The sequence below is a fragment of the Diadema setosum genome, chromosome 15, assembly GCF_964275005.1.
Source record: "Diadema setosum chromosome 15, eeDiaSeto1, whole genome shotgun sequence".
NCBI classification, from domain to species: Eukaryota; Metazoa; Echinodermata; class Echinoidea; order Diadematoida; family Diadematidae; genus Diadema; species Diadema setosum.
The window spans coordinates 4,756,267-4,778,536 of NC_092699.1; the positions used below are offsets into that span (position 1 = coordinate 4,756,267).

The following is a 22,270-nucleotide window of genomic DNA, read 5'->3' on the forward strand; positions in this document are numbered from 1 at the left end:
CATCATCTGGGATCCATTCACCAAGGTGAAACATCATGAAGTTTGGAATGATCCAGAGAAGATATGCACTCTTTAGCTGCAATGACCATCATAATATGCAAAACAAGCAGTGTTACAGCCACACTTGAAAAACAAAACAAAGCAAAACAAAACAAAACTACAATGGCAATCCCTGTAAGAAAGTACAGCACAGGCAAATTCAGCGATGATGTTCTGCATCAAGAACCCCACAATATCCACTCCGCGGGAAGTTTTGGCTCTATTGCTGCATTCTTCAAAAAGAGCAATAAGTAATGACCAAAAATGTCAGTCATCATTTGCAAGAACACAAAGTAGGCCTACTTCCAAAAAAGGTGGCGACTACTCTCGGCCACTGTCTCTTGTATCTCTTTGAAACACTTCAGGAGAGAGATACTCAATATTCAGCTCTGTTATTAAAGATACATATGTCTCTCTTTTTGTTTTTGCATTTGTTTGTTGTTTTTTGCTTCATATAGCTCTTTGGATACCTTCTTTAACCAATTAAGAAAAGGCTCCATGGCAGAATATTACAAGATTACACAGTATAATGAAGAAGAAGAAGAAGAAGAAGAAGAAGAAGAAGAAGGAGAATAGGAAACGAGATCTGCTGTCAATGATGCAGAGCCAATACCAATCAGTTCCATGGCAGATCTTAGTCGGCACTGCTGCAAAGGTTTGGATGTCTCTCTCTGTTGACAAAGGATATTCTAAAGCTCCAAGTAAGTCCATGGGGTGGTTTACATTGTCTGGGCATAGAGGGTTGGGTTGGGTATATGAGGATATGATGCTTTGTTATAACAATTAGGTCTGAGATATCTGTTTTTTATGTTTGTTTTGACCATCCCGCATGGATCTCCAACGAAAAGGAATGATAATGTGTTAGACCCAGCCGCCACCGTGTTTTTTCAATAGATTTTGATATTACAGTCTGGTTGAGAAAAAAGTAACCGCTCATTGTCCTAGATGGAAGTCAAAATTGAACTGTGTGTGGAATACTCTGCATACAATTTTGGACACACACACACACACACAAAATACATTTTTTTTAATATAATTATTATTTCATAAGCAGCTGGCCATTACAAACCAATGAGACCAGACATCAATATTCTTACATAATTTTTGATGCATATCTTTCAATATCCTCCAGAGGTCAGAGGATCATCGCTAATGTTCATGTGAAATGAGTACACGCCTTTTGAATATTGCTCACTTTTATTGCTATAGAAATACACAATATGTGCATCATGTCAATCATTAAATATTGTATCAGTTTCATTTTCAGTCTTGGATTATTTTTTCTATGTACAAATAAAATCGTGGCAAAGTAAACAACTTTCACATCAAAATATAAACGAGAATACTAAAAAAGAAATAGATGTAATAACGTGCAAGGCAAATACCAGGCCTACATCATCTTAAGGTATACAGGTGAAGGAAATCACCTTATTGATAAACAATTTACTTGACTGGGATAGCGACCACTGAACAATATTGTTTCTTAAAACTCTCTCTTCTTTTCAACAAGTGGAATAAAACATATGCACATACCGGGGCATCAGTTTGGAGGAGGGGTGGGGAGGTGGCAGGGATAGTTGACCCCCACCCCATTAAATTCTGAGATGTGGACTATGTTTTGTTGTTGTTAGTTTTTGTTGTTGTTTTTTGTTTTTGCTTTTTAGACAGAAAACTGCCCGAGTTATCGTTTTCAACTTTATACGTATATGACAGGTTGATATGGGACACAATCACTCAATGCGAATGAGATGATGAAGGGATGGAAAGAAAACCCGCTTTTTTCGTTTTCCATCATTAAGATAAATATTTGTAACCCCTTACTGTTATACTTGTTATTCATTTGTTTGTTTGTATTTCTGAATTGTACAGCGCATATAGAAGTATGTGTTTTTAAAGCGCTTTATGAATGTAGCATTTATTATTGATGAAACTAAAGTTGATTCCTTATATAGCGCGTAATACTGACGTTTATAAGCGCATTAATCCGGAAAAAAAATGAGGTAAGAAACAGCATCATGTGCATATGATATAACAATAGCAACAACAAAAACAACAAAATTAGGATCGAGAGTAAACAGATAAGTTTTCAACAGTGATTTGAACTCGTCAATACTTTAATTACGAATATAGATAGGGAGGGTTTTTTTTTTTGGGGGGGGGGGCAGAGAGATGGGGAAATTACCGATATATGGAATACACTAATGATATGACCCTTACAAAAATAGATTATATGACCTCATAAATCCACTTCTCCAATTCCCTCACTAACTAAGTGTGTTCTATTGATTGGAGCTTTGCATCAATATATACATTAATGACATGACGAAGGAATACAATAATGATATGACCATTACAACCACCGTAATCGCCCTAACTATGCGATCTGCCAAGTTATATGAAAACGGTACAAGTATAAAGATTCATGCGCAATTTTGATGCACATTGATTTAACTTAATAAACTATCGATACATAATACCGTTGAAATAAATGATTCGTTAATTTCCCGGCAAAGTTTGTACATTTCCCGTCAAAACTGAATGTTTTTACAGCTTCCGTCAATGCCATTTCCAAAATGTGTACATTTCCCGGGTAGGCGTTTGTTTATTTCCCTCCCGTTGTACAAATCTTCGTGTTTGTATTATACAAGGCTTCACATGAATGAGGGCTACACACTTCATGGCAGAGGCATGAAAAGAATTTTTGTATCTCATTTTCATTGTTCAGTTGTCACTGATACCACCGTTGTGAAAACATTAAAAACTAACATTTTATATTTTAGCAGAATTTTTGCAACATTTTCATCCATTACTTTTACACACTGCCTTGTCCTCTTTTGTTGTTGTTGTTGGGGTTTTTTTTTTGGGGGGGGCAGTTAGAATTGACATGCATTGGACATTTCCTTCAATAAAAATGAGCTGAAGTAAAAAGAAAAAAAAAGGCAAAAAAAAAAATAAGGCGTAGGGAGAAGAATAATGTATTGTTTTTATCCGAAAAGAAAATTCTCAGATAACTGCATAGAGGATATGGCAAAGACCTGTACACTTTTAGTGCTTTTTTCCCTCCGGGGTTGGTATGATCTGCATTGGGTGTCGCATCGCAGGGTCATGCACTGCTTGTTGCTCCACTAAAATTACTGTTTTCTCTCTGACAACGTGGCTGAAATGACATCTGAGAAGTGATTTTCAGCCTGACATCGACGATGTCGAGCTCAAGAAACATTGGATAAGCTCTGTTACCACCAACTCCGTTCAAATAACTGAATTTTGTGACAACTTTGAAGTGGTGACGATGCCTGTGACACGACAAGGCAAGGAAGCACGACATCGGACCACAACTGGCCCCGGCAACTCTGCGGTAGATTCCACTCCCACCGGTCCTGAAGGGAGTTCAGCTGGTCACCCAACCGACACCACGGACAATCAGTCAACAGACAAAGGAGACAATGACCTTGATTGTCTTCTATCTGATAAGATACGGCGTGCCCTCCTTTCTCAACCTGTCATGGAGGCCCTCATTCAAGCCGTGAAAGAAGCCATCTATCTTGGAGGACGTCACTCAACAGGTATACGAGTCCCTCCGCTTGGACATGGAACGACAAGAGAAAGAAGTTCAGGCTCTTTCCAACCAGCTAAAACAACTTCATCGCAGACTTGATGAAGTCAACGAGGAAATCGACGACCGGGAACAATATAGTCGTCGAAACTGCTTAGTCATCCATGGTCTCCCCGAGAACGAGAACGAGAGCACAGACACCGTCATCTCGCAGTTCGCCAAGACTGAACTGGGCATCGACCTCCACGCCAAGGACATCGACCGCAGCCATAGACTTACACAGCGACCTCGACAACAAGCCGACAACGCGCGAACAAATCGACCTCCGAAACCGAGAGCCGTCATTGTCCGCTTCGCCACGTACAACGCGAGGCAACTCGTCTACAAGTCCAAAGCGAAGCTGAAAGGGAAGGGAATCTACATCAACGAATCTCTGACTTCCTACAGGCAGCGACTCTTGATGCAAGCAAAACGTCGCAAGAACGTACAAAGAACGTGGACCCAAGACGGACGAATCACAGTTCTAACCACAGACAACAGGAAAATACCAATAAACACTGTAAACGACCTCGAAAAACTCAGAAACGTGTAAGTTGGGGACTTCTTTTTCACTCTCTACCTTCTTCTACTTCTCTCACTCTCTCTATATTTGCAACTGTACATACACATTTTGTAGTTACATTCTCGTCTAATTGATTTCAATTTCATAAATGCCTCCGAAATACCCGTGTATCGTTTGTAATACCTTCGTGCGAAACAATCAAAACGCACTCCTCTGTGTCTCGTGTAAGTCATGGTGCCATTTGAAATGTACACCCTCAAGCATCGCCATTTTTAATGAAACATGTGATTGGATATGTGACAAATGTTTGTTTTGTGAACTACCTTTTTCCACTGCTGAGCGAAATCCTGGTATTGTCAAATCGAATCCGTTATACCCTTGTATATATTGTCCCAAACAGAACTGTTTACGTTATAATTCATTCTGTTGTACATGTAATTCTGAATTGTTTCCATTTAATCACTACGATAGTAATGATCAATTTCTGTGGTCATTATTCTCATATTTTAAGTTAAATGAAATTGTTGATGAAGAAAGATTCTGCTCCCTCTCTGTGAATCCAATGAGCATGAACAAGTTTAATCCGATAACCAATGATTTTAATGATGCATTGAGTGCCTACGACAGTGTCAATGACTCCAATTTTTGTAATTATTTGTTCTGTGAAGATTTCCTTCATAAAACTAAGGCAACTTCTGATGATTTTGCATTATTACATGTAAATGCAAGAAGCCTTGTCCGAAACCATGAAGAATTGGAACTACTCTTATTTGGTGTAGACTACAAATTTACTGTCATTGGTATTTCAGAAACCTGGTTTCGTAATGATACATCAATTGAGTCTTTCTCTCTCAATGGCTATACACTCGTTCATGTTGACAGACCGAACAGGCAAGGTGGCGGCGTCGCCCTCTATGTAAGAAACGGTGTGGAATTCACACTCTGTTCTAGAATGCCAGCCAGTAGTAGTGTTTGTGATTCAGTGTTTATTGAAATACCCCAAACGAATAAATCCATTGTAGTAGGTTGTTGCTATAGAGTACCCAATACTGACATCTCTATTTTCACGCAGATTCTCTCCGACTACCTGAGAGATACCAATATTGGCAATAAAGATTTTTATTTGATGGGCGACTTCAATATTAACTTACTCAATTATGAAAGAGGTAACAAACCAAATAGTTTTCTTGAATCACTCTTTCAGTTTGGTTTGTTTCCCTCTATTACAAAACCTACAAGAATTACGCCACATACAGCTACTTTGATTGATAATATATTTTGTAATTGTATTGATATAAATTACAAGTGTGGTCTTATTTATTCTGATATTTCAGATCATTTTCCTATATTTCATGTCAGTAACCGAAACAAACCCCAAATGTCCAACAAAAAATGGACAAAGACAAGATTAATAACCGTGAATAAGATAGATCATTTTATCCAGCAGCTCCAGTCGGTTGATTTGTCTGATATCTATGACACTGACAATGTTAACAAGTCGTATAATATGTTTATTAAAAAATTCTGTCATTTATATGAAATGTGTTTTCCGTTAGTTCGAGTTGCCATAAAGAATATGTCAAAGCCTTGGATAACTCCGGGAATTTTGAAATCAATAAAACGGAAGCAGAGATTGTATAGAACTTATATCAGAAACCCAACTGATAAAACACGCAAGGTTTATGTCATGTATAAAAACAATTTGACGAATATTATTAGAATATCAAAAAAAGAGTATTTTCACAATAAGTTTATCTCTGTAAAAGGTGACATGAATAAGACGTGGAGACACATAAACAATCTGCTTGGCAAAAAGAGTAATAATCTTCCTACAACTATGTATCATCATCAAGATAAACTGAACACCAAAAAGTCTATTTCCGAAGCGTTTAACAAATACTTTTTGAATACTGGAAAACGTATCCGTCAGCATATCCCAATGACAAGTGAGAATTTTGATAAATTTCTTCCAAAACAATCCTTCTCTTCTCTTTTTTTGAAACCCACAACAGTCTCCGAAATAATAGATATTACTCGCTGTATGAAATCATCAGCATCGTCTGGACCTGACGAAATCAGCAGTCAAGTTATTAAGAAGTGTATCCATTATATTGCTGATCCTCTTTGTTTTATTTTTAATCAATCCATGACTCAAGGTACGATTCCAGATAGTTTGAAAACAGCCAAAGTAGTTCCCATTTTCAAGAAAAGAGACAAAAACAGTATAGAAAACTACAGACCTATTGCCATTTTACCCATTTTTCCAAGCCCCTTGAAAAAGTACTCCACGCCAGTTGGGGTCTTTATGGATCTTTCAAAAGCGTTCGACAATTTCGACCACCACATACTGTTACGTAAACTGGAATGTTATGGTGTACGTGGTATTGCTCTTGATTGGTTCACCAATTACTTGACGAATAGAAAACAGTACGTTGCGGTGGACGGTGTTAAATCCAGTTTTGGTAATCTTTGTTGTGGTGTCCCACAGGGATCAGTTCTGGGACCCCTTTTGTTTCTTGTTTATATTAATGACATTGTATCCTCTTCTAATATAGTCAAGTTTTTATTATTTGCCGATGACACAACAATTCTCGTATCCCACAAAAATCTGAATGATCTGATAACAATACTTAACGCAGAACTGGTTAATTTATATGAGTGGTTTAATTGTAACAAATTATTTTTGAGTCTTGATAAGACCAAATATGTTTTGTTTAGAACAAGAAACAGAAAAATACCATGTAACCACCCAAATGTATGTATAGGAGGTCACGCTGTGTCAATGGTGGATAATATAAGATTTCTTGGTGTTGTATTAAACGAATATCTTTCCTGGAGGCCTCACATCAGTGCCATTTCACTCAAGATAGCAAAAAGCCTTGGTGTTCTTAGAAGATTGAAGCACACTTTACCCCAAACTGTATTAAAAATATTGTATAATAGTATCATAATGCCACATTTGAATTATTGTCATATTATCTGGGGTCATACATACAAAAGTCAACTTCGAAAAATAGAAATACTCCAAAAAAAAGACAGTCAGAGTTATAACTAATTATTGTATTTATGCCCACACGAGCAACCTGTTTTCTCAGCTTCGTGTATTACCTATTACTGATTCGATATCATTTAATTCTTTAGTCTTTATGTATAAGCTTCATGCTGGTTTATTACCAAATGTGTTTAATGATTTATTCGTATTAAATAGTTCTGTTCATTTGTATGATACCCGTCAGAGAAACTCACTGCGACAACCAAAGGTACGCTCAACATTAGCCCTGAACTCATTCCAAGTAAAATTCCCAAAATTATGGAATGCTCTTCCAGAAGATATAAAGCATAGTTCTACTTTATCACGATTTAAGAGATTGTCCTTTAATTTGCTCCTTCCGAGGGAAAATTGAAAGAAAAAAAAATCTATTGTCATCCTAGTCACACTTATACTCACATGAATGAAAATCATTGCTTGCGAGCACTACGTCTATTGTCTATAGTCCATCTATCGCTTATATACTCCCACCTTTCCAATCATACCCACCTTGTTTTCTACTCTTCTTTCATCTCTCCTGGATTTTCGCTGTTGTTTTCCATGGTATCTGTGCATATATATGTATGCATGCTGTTTTTTTTCCCTTTCCCACCGAACCAAATGTACAACCTTGAAATGTATATTTATTCTTTTGCTTGTTTGTTTTACATGTATATTAATATTTAAGCATTACTGGGGCCCCTATTTATAAGCACTGCTTCTCCTGGGGTTCCCACCATCAAGTTTAATTGTTTTTTGCTTTGTTTTTGTTTGCTTTGTATATAGTTATGTATCTTTGTGTATGTTTTTCATTGTATACTCCTAAATTGATGGTGAATAAAACTGAACTGAACTGAACTGATTCTGTATATTGTGCTACAAATGAACTTTAACCTATCTACTTAGGTTTTTTCTGCAGAAAAAGATGGATAGCCGACGATTACAGACCGGATATAGCACGAATAGATTCATAGACAGTCAAATGCAATACCGCGTTTATGCACTCTAAATTCAGCAACATTTTTTTTTTCTTTTCAAACGGATTAGATAGCATTATTTCACAGCGTTCATGGGGCTCACAGGATAATAGGGTTACACATGCGTGGACAAAATAATGAAACAAAATCTATCACATATTTCTCTATTCAAACATGTAATCAACAATTGTCAAAAAGGTGAGTTTTTAACACAGATTTGAATTTATCAAAATCTGTAATGCATCTAACACTGAGAGGGAGATTATTCCATAATGAGGGTGCCATTTTTCCAAAAGACCTATCACCATATGTCTTAGATTTGACACTTTTTTCAGAGAGATTTTTTGATTTTGAGCGCAGATTACGACCAGGATGATAAGGCTTGATGAGTTCGCTGAGATATGCAGGGGCATTTCCATGAAAACATTTGAATACAAGGGTCAAAATCTTAAACCTGATACGAGCTCTTATGGGCAACCAATGAAGACTACGAAGAATGGGAGTTATATGATCAAATTTCCTTTTGCGTGTCACAAGCCTTGCGGCTGAATTTTGTATCCGTTGGAGTCATTTCAGGTGAGAGTCTGGAACTCCAATGAGCAAACCATTATTATTATCCAAATGACTAAAAATAAACGCATGAACCAGTTTTTCTGTAGTTGCTTTATCGAGAACGTGTCTCAATTTTCCAATCGTGTGTAGACCTATGGCTGCAGATTTGCATATGTTATTGATGTGAGTTTTCATACTAAGATCATCTGGGATAATGACACCAAGGTCACGTGCCTTAGAAATTGGCAGCACAGGAGTATCGCAAACATTAACGGACAAAGTTGTTGAGGACTTGTTACGAGATCTTACATGCACAACTTCAGTTTTCTCAAGATTCAATTTCAAACCATTTTGCAAAGACCAATCTTGAATTTTACATAAGCATGATTCAATCTGACCAACTGCTACATTCGAATTAGTGCTTTTTGGCAATGAAAGATAAATCTGAGTATCATCAGCATATGTAATTTTACTTATGTCACACTTGTCAATTACATCCTCTAAGGGAGCTGTGTACATTATGAAACACAGTGGTCCTAAGACAGAACCCTGACGAACCCCTTGTTTGAGAACATAAGGGGCAGATGCAGTACCATTGATTGAGACACTCTGCGTTCGGTTGCTAAAATAAGACTGAAACCAATCAAATGCAGTACCAACAATTCCATAAGTCGATGACAGACGGCGGAGCATGATGTTATGGTCAATAGTGTCAAATGCAGACGAGTAGTCTAGCATCACCAACAGTGTCTCCTGGCCCCTGTCTGCTGCAAGAAGTAGGTCATTAAAAACACGTATCATAGCTGTCTCAACACTGTGATTTCTCCTGTATGCTGATTATGCTCTTCCATACATTTCATTTGATTCCAGATATGCATGTATCTGATTGGCACATGCTCGCTCTACCAACTTTGCAACAAATTTAAGCTTTGCTATTGGTCTGTAATTTCCCAATACTTCTGAATCTAAACCTGGTTTCTTAATAAGAGGATCAACTTGTGCATGCTTGAAGGAATCTGGAAAACAGCCGCTCATCAGAGAAAGGTTGATAATGCGTGTGAGTACTGGAGTCAGCTCATTAACACATTTCTTCAACAGCCATGTGGGTATTGGATCCTGGTTGCAAGATGAAGATGGTGAAGCCAACACCAGTTTCCTTACCGCTGTCTCGGTGACGGGTTGAAATTCTGCAAAGGTTGGTCCGTATGGTGTCGCATGGATGCTATTTGGACGTGGTGATGTACAAGGAAATGAAAGTGATAACTGGTTGTTTGACACTTTTGCCAATTCATTCTTTATGTTTTGAATTTTCTCAGAGAAGAATTGCACAAACTGGTTAGCCAAGTGAAGTAAATCACCACCATACTTGGATGGAAGAACCTTGTCGGACGATGACGAGGAAAGTTTGCTGAACTTATGAAACATTTGCCGAGTGTTGCAATCCTCGAAGGATTTCTTGTGATATTCACGTCTTCTCTTGTTCAACAAAGCCTTGTATCTAGCTCGCTGATCTCGAAAAACTTGTTTGTACACTTCGAGATTCTGAGAATTTCTAAGCCGTTCCCAGCTCCGAAGTTCCTTCTTTGCTGCACGGAGAGAATCATCATACCAAGGAGCATGTGGACAAGCAGTGATTGTTTGTATTGTCTCAGGTGAATGCTTGTTCAGCAGATCACTAAGGACATCATCATACTGTTTTACTAATTCGGCTAGATCAGAGGATGGAGCAAGAAACAGTGCAGATTTTGTAATGTCGCAGCGAAATGCTTCCAAATCTATGTCACGAAGCTTACGCGTCTTTATGACAATCTTCCCTGCCGGAGGCCTGGATATGTTCAGCTTACATTCAACCAAAGCATGATCTGAAGGCAAGGGATTAGAGACGGTGACACTGCCATCCACAACAAAATCATCCAAAGCACGTATCAGGATCAGATCCAATGTATGGCCTGCATCATGGGTTGGAGATCTAACAAGTTGGTTGAGGTTGAATGACGTAGCAAGATCATCAAGAAGTACAGTGCTGCGACTTGTGACGTCATCAACATGAATGTTAAAATCCCCACACACCATAACGTGACCAGGGTAAGTAGCCAGCTCTTCAAGGAGTGTTGAAAACTCATGAAAAAAGTTAGTAATTGTGGAGCATCTGTTTGCTGTCATTTGCGGCCTATAAATCACTACCAGACGCACAGATGAACACTTTAACGAACAGGTGAATGTCAAATCCATAATTTCAAAAGACTCGAATACTTTGGATTTGTTGAAAACAACTTTGAAGGACTTACGGAGGCAAATACCAAGGCCACCTCCTTTCCTGGTTTGTCTTGGCACATGGTGCAGCCTATAATCGGGTAGTGCATTTAGTATTCCTGCAATGGTGTGGTCATCTCGATGATCCCCTGACATCCATGTTTCTGTGATGACAATAATATCAAGTTTTCTCTCCATCACCACATCACAGAACATGTCCACTTTGTTGTTCGGCGACCGTGCATTCCACAAGCCAAAGTGACAGGGCTTTTGGGCTGACGTGCAAGTTGAGGGCATCATGGATGCTGGGGGTGGTCTTACCTTGTGGCAGCATGGCAAATGTGGTAGAGGCATAGATTGTACAGTTGAAATGCTGCTCTCTTCAGACGCTACATGTATGACAGAAGATTGAGTAATGGGTGTTGCTGCTTTCCGCTTTTTCCCCGTCTCGTTTTCTTTTTGTACGAGATTCCAAGAGAAGTGAGAGTTCTCCATAATGTAGGGGAAGCCATTGATGACATGTCTCTTTGAGGCCGATATCATACAGCTTCTGCCTGGGATAAGTATGCGTAACATGCTCTCTGATGTCTTTAGTTTGCGTGCCTTGACCTCTGCACAAATCCTCAACAGGCCCAGGGTTAGGATTGATGTCGCCATCACGAAGAATGGAGATTCGAAAACAAGCATCAGACTTGGGATAGTAGTGAATCTGACCGCCACAGAGTTTACTTGTAAGTTTCACTGCCTGAGAATGTGTCCACTTCACTGGTGTAAGAGTGTACTGGGATTGTCTCAGTTGAGACCAGCATTCTGAAGTACACCCATTCAGCAGGTGCATGCCAAGGAGCAGAACAAGGGTTGAATACTTGATTGACTCCATTGTCTCAGTACAGTGTAACTGCTTCAGTGGATGGTCACAATAGGATTTCATGCTAGTTCATTCAGGCTTGAGTAATCAGCAATGGGTATGCCCATGAAGAAGCTGTAACATGGCTGTGCTTGACCCAAGTAGACTCATGGTATGGCAAAAAATATGAAGTCCACAGACATGACAGGTACATCCTTAGAAATTGCATCAAGAGTCTAGCGTGATCCAGATACCTTACCAAGAATATTGGTGTAGTTTTGAAGCTATGGCCAAGATGATACAGCAAGAAATTAGAACAAAATATGGGAGCAGATGTGAGGAGCTGTTCATGGGCTGAACGCTCACTATAATAGTAATACTATTTGAACAGAAGATTCTAACCTTTGATTGTGAGGCCATAGAAGCCATTCCTTTGTAGAACGCGTCATGCAGCAGCAGCTGGACGCAGTACAGGTCCATTGATCTGAGATTGGGTAGTGAGCAAATGCCTCGACCAGCAAGTCGAGCAGCAGAAGCAGGACTATCGTCCTTGTCTGCTATATCACACGTATCTGACTGCTCCGATGCCTGATGATTGAAGAAGTAAAACATTAAGACATTTAGTTCTGCAGTTGTGTTACTCATGAAATATGCAATAATCTGAACAGAAATGATGGAAAGAGGAATATATCTGGTATTTTTCAATGAAAATTGTGCCAACAACTTGCAGAGATATCAATGCTGAATGCATGGTCAGTTGAATATCACAACTTGGGTATGCGATTGACATCCTCGTTTTCTTTGTGATCCGGCCACTCATTGTGCGTGTGTGTATGTGTGTGTGTGAGGCACACAAAATACAACAAATGAACTTTGACTGTAGAATTAAAACAGGTCATGAGAATTATAAGAATTAACGCACAATCATAACTCTCATAGAAATAAAGTTATAATGATGTACCGTGCTGCTGTGTATGTGGCATATCAGTAACATAGAAACGTAGTGATGTGTAGGAGAGGTGAGGCATGCTTACAAAGTAACCACAGGCCTGAAGTGCATACATCCATCGATCTTCAGTGTGCAGATATCCATTGATCTTCAATGATGAAAGTGTGTTAAGATGAGGAATCAGAGGCTTGGCGGCATCCAGATTACTGCATTCAAACGCGACATCAATGACAAACAGCAGTTTGTCCTTATCCTCAACATTTAACATCTCACATAGGAAACCTAGGACAGCCGTTCCAACCTCTAGTCCTTGTGCTGCAGTGAAGTAGAGGAGGTATCGATACCCCTGGTAGTCATCAATCAGCTGTTTTTTCAGCTCGTTGAACTCCTCCAGGTTGTTCTCATACAGCCATGCCAGATGTATTCCCGCTAGATACTCATGAAATAACTTGTGGGGAATTCGGTATTCAACCACAAGTTCTGTTTTTCTCTTGTTGTTTTCCCAACTTGAAACAAAACGCTTCTCTCTTGTGAGGACCCCAATATCACATGCCGTCTGTAAATCATTTTCACCTGCAGTGATGTCTTTTCCTCTGAATACAAGTTCGTTACGAAGGAGACTATACAAAGCATCTTTGCCAAAATTCTCTAAACAGTCGCCACCTTCCTTTAATTTCTTTTGTTGGTCTTCTTGGTCAGGCACCTTACTAGCATAGTGCTCTTTAAGAAGGAGGATCAATTGGTCGAAGAGTTTGGAAAATGTCTTTAGTTCCTGAATCACACTGCGGCTTCCTTCGTTCTGCCAGATGAAACAAAGCATGCTGCAGTAAATGGGGTAGGGTGCCATATTCTGTGCTACAAGGCTGTCCTCTGTCATCAATCTAATGAGGCTCTCTCTGGCCTCTTCATTGTTTTGGAAGAATTTCGAAATGTAGCAGGAAACATCACTTGGCTTGAAGCCCTCAATCTTAACAAATGTGTACTGCTTCCTCAATTTCTCATCGGATCTTATCCGATCAGCTTTCCACGGTCTAGTGGTAACAATAACTCTGGAATTTTTGAACTTCTCGCACTTGATCACTGCAGGGGTGGCATCAGTTTCTGTGGCATCTCTTGAAGCTTTTACGCTAATATCCTGACCGTACTCATCAAGACCGTCATAGAGAATCAGTACTTTCTGCTGGTTCGTTCGAATGTATTCGTCTAATTCAACCCAATCACAGTTCAGGTCATCAGACAACTTCGTCATGATGGTATGACTAAAGCATGTACTCTCCTCGATTTCCCGAAGAGGAATTAGGAAAAGGAGATCAATGGTCTGCAGACATCTTCCCAAAGCCCAGTCAAGTGCAAGTTTAGCAAGGAAAGTTGTCTTGCCAACACCCGCTTCTCCACAAACTGCAATACGTTTGGGCATACCTCTTTCAGTGCCAATCTGCTCCAAGTGTTTAATGAAATTATCATAACTGATGTCCCTTTTTTCATCGCTCTTATCATTAGAGAACATCACTAAATTTGTGTAGATATCCTGCAGCTTCACTGATGAATCCGGATAAAGAGGGGAAGTGCACACACTGCTGTACATGCTGACATAATATTCCTGTAGCCCCTCCTTGATTTGTTGAATTCTGTCATTTGTAGAGCCTTTACTGGCTGAGACTGAACTTGGTGAACCTGATGAATCTGAAAGAAGACAAATTTGGGATCATCAATACCAACAAAATCTGGAATGCACACTATGCAACAAGGATCCTTCTATGTTCACCAAATCATGGATCCGGCCATTTCATTATTACATAAAAAATAAAAAACAAAGCTGAAATTATTTGACTTCAAGGACGTCACATTGTTAACCACAGACACTCTTCCGCAGCGCAGGGGGGGGGGGGGTGGGGTACACTTGCTATAAGATATTGTTTCCATTCATTTTCTAACATCCATTGAACATTTGTTGTGTCAGTATCCTCCTTAAATTTAAAAAAAAAAAAAACAACTTGAAATTATCCAAACATTTTCTCACTGACATAGTACAGCACGGGCACAAGATAGACAATAATAATAATAATAATAATAATACATAACATTTATAAAGCGCTTAATATCATATTTCTAAGCGCTGGGGAAAAACAAAGATAGAGAACGAGTGAAGAAGAAAACAATAAGCAATCCACATATAAGTACAGCAACAATCATATATATGACAACAATTACAAATACTAGTACACTACCGACACAGATAACACTTCCTAAAGAGATATGTTTTGAGGTTTGACTTAAATGAATCTAGTGTATTGGCTTGTCGGATGCTGACGGGAAGATTGTTCCATAGTTTAGGAGCAAGAGAGGAAAAGGCACGATCACCATAACGTGTGTTGGTACGAGGTCCAGAGGATAGCTGAAGATTGGCAGTGGTGGCGGAACGAAGACGTCTGGTTGTGGAGGATGTGGATGCAGAGCGGAGAGAAACAAGATCTTGAAGGTAGGGTGGTGCGAGGTTGTGGTTGATTTTGAAAATGAGAAGGAGAACTTTGAAGATGATTCTGTCTTGGATCTGTAGCCAGTGAAGGGACTGTAAGATTGGGCGGATATGATCTGATTTTTTAGTTCGAGTGACAAGTCTGGCTGCCGTGTTTTGTATTCGTTGAAGGGGTGCGATGTTGGAGTACGGGAGACCAGCAAGGAGACCATTGCAGTAATCCAAATGTGATGAGATGAAGGCATGGACTAATCGTTCCGTGGATGACTTATCGAGATATCGCCTTATCTTTCCGATTTTGCATACACCCCATGAGGCGGATCGACATATACTTTTAATTTGGTGATTAAGAGTCAGGTTCTTGTCAAGAATAACCCCGAGGTCTCGAATACGCTCTGACGAAGAAATGCTTCCAGATTCAAAATTAAGAGATGGCAGGCGGTCTGTATTACGGAACTTGGATGACAGATGAAGCATTTCAGTTTTGAGCTCATTAAGCTTCAGCTTATGCTCAAATGACCATCTCTTCACATCATTGATGCAGGCGGAGAGTCTGAGCATCGCCCCCTCATGATCTGATGAGCTCATGATGAGGTATATTTGAGTGTCATCAGCGTAGGTTGCATGTTGCATTCCATGATGAGAGTTGATAAGTCTTCCCAAAGGACCGGTGTACAGGATATACATCAGGGGTCCTACAACTGATCCTTGAGGGACCCCATAAGGAAGGGAAAAGGGTCTGGAGCGAGTGCCATTAACAAGAATCTCCTGATTGCGTCCCTCCAGATAAGATTCTATCCAATGGAGAACAGTTCCTTTGATACCATAATCAGACTCTAGACGATGAAGGAGACTGTGATGATCTAGTGTATCAAACGCAGCGGAGTAGTCTAAAATAATGAGGACAGCTTCCTGACCCTTATCCAGAGCAAGCAGAAGATCATTCAGGACTCTTACCAGAGCAGTTTCAGTAGAATGAAAATGACGATAAGCCGATTGATGAGGTGGAAACAAGCTGTTTTCATCCAGATAAGTCCTGAGTTGAGCTGCAACAAGTTTCTCAAGGACCTTGCTAAGAAATGGTAAGTTAGCGATAGGCCTGTAGTTCTTTAAATCATTCCGTTCAAGACCAGGTTTCTTTAATAAAGGTACCACATGTGCTGTCTTGAACTGCTCAGGAACCACTCCTGAGGAAAGAGAGAGGTTGATGATTTGTGTCATAAGAGGCAGAAGTTCATCGAGACATGCCTTTACCAGCCATGTGGGGATTGGATCCAAGCTGGAAGACTTTGAGGATAGCGATTTAATGAGGGATTTCACTCGGCTTTCGGGAACAGGATCAAACTCTGACAGATTGCAGTCAGGTGAAATCCCAGGTTGTGCAGGCACACAGGAGAATTCATGAGAAGAATCATCAAAAGAAGAAACAATCGAGCTGATCTTGTTCTCAAAGAATTCCCCAAAGTTATTGGCTAGGTCTTCATCAGAAGAGTGATCAGGAAGCGCTGTGGAACGATTAGGGGTCGACAACCTTTTCACTACCTCAAACAACTGCTTGGTATTTGATTCCTTGATCTCGCACTTGAGGTACTTTGATTTGGCTTCGAACAGTATATTGTAGTAAGCTTCACATTCCTTCTTGTACAATTGTTTATGGATGCAAAGTCCAGATTTAACCATTCGACGCTCTGCCCGCCGCCTGCACCTCTTAGCCTCCCTAACCTCTTCATTATACCATGGTGCATACGGCTTAATGGTAATGACCTTGCTTTCAGCGGGAGCATGCTTGTCAAGTAGTTGAATCAAGGTCTCATTATACACGTCGACAGCCGTGGAAAGGTGAGATGAAAGTGAAGACCCAATTGAAGAAGTGATAATGTCCTGCTGAAAGGAGCTGATGTCAATGCTTCGCAGCTTCCTAAAGGTAATGCGCTTCCTAGGATTTTTTGAACCCGTAGTGTTTATGGTTGTGATGATCATAGAATGATCAGATGGTAAACCAGAAATAAGGTTGAGACAGGAAACTGTATCATCAACTTTCCTAGAAATTATCAAATCCAAAGTGTGACCCGCTCGATGAGTAGCTTCCTTCACATGTTGTTGAAACCCGAGCGATTCCAACGAGCTTAAGAAAGATTTTGCATGACTGTCACAGCTATTATCAACATGGATGTTGAAGTCACCGATTATGACTGGGCAGGTTTCAGCAATGGCCGCTGACTCCAGAAGAGTGAAGAATTCAGAAGCAAACATGCTATAGGTCAGCTTATTTTGAGAAGATGGTGGTGGCCTGTAGATGGCATAGACCCTCAGAACAGATGCGGGTGAGAATCTGATGTTAAAGTCCATGAGCTCAAACGATGAGAAGGTCTTTGCATCATTCAGAGAGATGCAAGCAGAAGAACGGTGGATGACACAGATTCCCCCTCCTTTGGAACCCTTGCGAGGACAATGTGAGATGCTACAATTTGGAAGTGAAAGCTTAAGATCGGCTAAAACATGGTCATCCCTGTGATCACCAGTAAGCCAAGACTCTGTGATAACTAGAGCGTCGAGATTGCATTCCTGTATCAAATCACTGATACACGTTGATTTGTTGCTGATAGAACGGGCGTTCCACAGACCAATTTGAGCTTGGGTGTTATTTGACACTTGTTGATGGTTAATTTGTTTTTTATCTCTCCATTTTGACACTCCCAACATATTGACCTGGTTGCTTAATGTGCTTCTTTCTGGCTGATCCTTCCCTTTTCCATCCAAACGTGTAGGGGCTAGAGCTCCAGGTGTAGTAAGAGATAGCTGGTTCCTCCTTCCCACACCTGCTCTTCTACCACGCCGTGTTGACTTGCGGTGGGAGATCCCCAAGGAGGTGAGCTTCTTCCATAAAATTGGAGACAGCCTCTGATGGCAAGTGTCATGAGGGCTGACATCAAACAGTTGCTCACGTGTATAGGATATGCTTTCTCTGACAGGTTGTGTTTGTTCAGATCTGACTTCAGGACCAGGATTGGGACTGACGTCGCCATCCTTTAGAAGCAAAATATGGTGAGACGCATCAGAGTTGGGGTAATAGTTGATTCGGTTGCCACAGAAACTCCGAACAGGTCTGGAAATTTGAGAGTTCAATCCACATGCAGCACAAACATATGCAGTGCAAACAGGCTTGTACTCAGATAACACAGCTTGCTGTCCATTGAAATTGGAGCTATTCAACAGACTCATCCCTACCAGCAGCACAATAGAATAACACTTAGCGGCCTCCATTGTTACCAAGGGTTCTCCTTGTCCTTCACATTGTAGTCAGGCTTGAGTGAATATCAAAGCCACTGTGTTGCATAGAGGAGCTGTAACATGGCTGCACTTGACCAGTGTACACATGAAGCAGTATGACAAGGTGCAGGCTGAATCCTCTCAAAATTGAGTTGAAATATCACTCTTACAAGTCCAGAAGAACCCTGAGATGATTACAAAAACACTGGTACAGTTTTCGCACAGCAAAACACACGAGACCCAACAAATTAGGTGAAACAAAGGAGAGCAGTCAGGGGAGCTGCCTGCAGGATGGGCGCTCCTCACTTCCAACGTTTAAACTCTGAATCCATGGAATCATATTCACAATCTTTCTTAAGTGTTCTGCCATATTTCAATTCTGCACCACACACACACACACACAAATAAAACTTTCACTGGAATCAAACACCATTTTAACCCATTCCGGAAAAAAAATAATCTTTACACCTGTGATCATTCGGCAGATTTTCTCAATACATATGTCGGATGGGCAACATTCTGATAATCCCTTTTGATTAAAAAAAACAAACGAAAAACGAACAAACACGTAATGATAATTTACACGTCATCGCCCAATATACTGCCGCAAACTTTTAATTCAAAGATTCAGTCTCTGATAGTTTGGCTACACTTGTAATCCTCAATCAGAAAAAAAAAAAGCCTGCCAGCTAATTCATATAATCACATTTCTACTTTGATGTAATTTTTAGTCTGTAACTCCCAAAATGAGTACTAAAGTAGTAATAGTAATTATACATCGTTACACATTTTTTAACGTAAACACATATTCTACCATTTGCAGATGAAACAAAAACCCAGCATTCGTAATCTAAATAGTTCCAAAATGTGAGTTTGTGATAGACACAACAAGTGTAAAAATTTGAATTCGTATAATAAAAGATTGATATTTTTAAATACACAAAATGTGAACAATAGTTATAATAAAATTGTTGCCAGACTAAAACGTTTACAGGTACAGTTTCATGAGAAAAATACTGTTATCATCTTACATTATATGGTAGGATGTAGAATGCTTTGTGATACAACAAACCTACACATGTGTATTAAATGTGATGTCCTGAAAATTGTTTAAATCACTTTTCCCAAAGGAAAACAGGACCTTTAATGACATGATATTCTAATATGGGAGGTGAGAGAAAATATGTCTAGCAGAGTATAAATAGGGTAGACAAGGCATCTCTAACACGTGTGTGGATTCTTTCGATCGATTCCTACATTTTGGTAGTTGAAACACCCACAATGTCATCCTCTAGACAAATGACAAGTTAATAGCTGAAGGCAAATGTCAAGTAATAATAACCACTGGCCATTTTATCTTAAGCATAATTCTCTCAGTATGATCCCTTCATGCTGGGAGTTATAATACAGCTAACATTCAACCTTTGTTTGTTTGTTTGTTTGTTTGTTTGTTTGGTTTATTTCTGCATTTTCTTTCTCCGAATACAATTGCAAATGAAAACAAAATGATACAGATACATACAAATCAATATAAAGAAAAATCATTTGCGTAACAACATTCAGTCTGAAGTGGCATAATTATGAATGAAAAATAACATATTAAGGCATACTGTATCTATTAACAAAGGAGAAATCAATACAGGGGACCGTCATCATAAGCAGAGTTTGACGTGGATGAGGCCCTTTGTATTTTTTACTTTGAAATTACAGAAGTTACTGCAGATGAATCGAATATTTATTTATTTTTACACCGAATGTCAAATGTATTAATAACAGAAAATATCTGGATGTCTGTTGGATCTCCCTGAAGGTATTTTTGAATTTATGTGTGTGTCTGTTATTTTTTGTTTAATACATTATTTCTGTATCCGTGTATATACATTGTATCTGCATGTTTTTAGGAATATCTTATTGTATATACTATTATGTGTTTTGTAAGAAGCGAAGAAAGAGTATAATAATAATAATAATTGTAGTATATTGTAGATAGTCTTCATGGCATAACACGTTACCATATATTTCCTAAAACATTGCTGCAAGAATGTCCTAAATTGTCATTCAAGTTAATGCAGACAATTGAATTTTCAGTTGAATTATAAATAAAGTAATCACGATTGAGAGTTTGGAACAATTGCAAGAATTCCTTCAAAATGTTTGATGGCAAGAGATCATAAAATATATACAAGTTTGGTAAGTGAGGAAATAAAGTAGGGCAGAAAGATTATGAAGGTTGATTTTGGGGAATAAATAAAATTGTACATTAAACCAAGGTAAAGGATTAAGGGAATTGGGAGTAACCCCTATAATCACCTATCGTCATAGATCTGTTACAAGTTATTTCTCCTTTGATCTTTGATTATATTGATGCTACGTAGTCACTTAGGTTATTGCCATGAGGCCAGAATATAATAATATCGTTATTGTCCCTGTACAGCACAGAAACTGGTGAATGATTAGCATTATTTTATATACCAATACTTGGCTCCTTCAACATAATGCTGCTTGTCACTGGCAGCCTGGCATTTTCTTCAAGTAATTCCAGACTCAACTTTAATTGGCAGGTGGAGGAGAGGAAACAGAGATGCCACAAAAAGTGCGTATATGACTATCTGTTCTACCATGAGGTATTATTATCATTATTTATTTTATTTATTTATTTATTTATTCATTCATTTATTTGACCATATAAATAGCATCTAGGCTACATAGCATAAACATTATAATCATGAAACAAAAACGAGAGTGAACATAACCACACACACTGTATGCATGTAACACAAAATGGTAGAGGAATAGATCATGACAATAACTACGGCGTACATTTATCTAATCAGGACTACTCTTTTAATGATCACTATCATGTTTGTCTCCTGTATTACTCTGTCTATGGGAAGATTACCCTATGCATCGTTTTTAGACTGCACAGTGCACACAATAGTTTTCATCGCTTTATTTTTACAGTGTGATGACCTACCAGAGGGTAGATGTGTCTCAGCAATCCGGACAAGTTTGGCACTCATCAGAGCTTCTCTCAAGTCTGATCGAAGCGACGACGAGCTCACCCCCTCCCTCCATTTACGGAGCATGCTGACAGTTCCATCACTTGTTACTTCATGGTAACGACTGTTGGTTTTAATAAAGTTCTGGATTTCTCCCAGAGTGAAACCCAATTGTCTCCCGAGGTTCTCGATGTCTTCATTGTTTGAGATATCTAATGCAATATCTTTCAGAAGGGTATCCACATCGTCTGACATCCTGTGATAAATTGAGAGAAATGGGCCCATTTTCAATTCTGTGTAATTATATACATTAATTACATAAATAATCAAGTGCCTCGATCAGTTCTCATTGTTCAAGTCTGATGTAAATCCTATTTTATCCCTGATTGAGTCCCCTGCGGTATTATAGGGGCTGAAGCCCTAAGTGAAAACAACACATGGGTCGCAGTAAATGCATTAAATCTGTAATATTGGTTCGTCAAGGAAAAATTTCTATTGCAACTGATTGACAATTAAATTGCCCTACATCGACACAAGTAAGCGCTGAAATGATCAGTGTTCTAGTAGTATTCATGATAAACAGTCATGAGCGCACGTATTCGAGCAGGATTCGAACCTATGACCTCCTGAACTCCGGACAGGCGTCATCTCCACTAGACCACCGAGTTTTCTTTTTTTAAAGAGAGATTTCTAATTGATAAGATTTGGTCTTCTGTTGCTGTGGGATTACTTACATGCCTCTTAATTTCCAAGGGAGATGTGTCA

At 39.2% G+C, this 22,270-nt stretch overlaps 1 protein-coding gene across 1 annotated transcript in view; it reads right to left on the minus strand.

Moving 5' to 3' along the window:
* The window catches only part of LOC140239191 (NLR family CARD domain-containing protein 4-like), a 43,122-nt gene that overhangs the window by 12,089 nt on the left and 8,763 nt on the right, over positions 1-22,270 (minus strand). Inside the window, 3 exon segments of the mRNA XM_072319072.1 lie at positions 12,214-12,399; positions 12,846-14,443; positions 21,481-21,761. Of these exon segments, the coding sequence (XP_072175173.1) occupies positions 12,214-12,399; positions 12,846-14,443; positions 21,481-21,761 (2,065 nt within the window).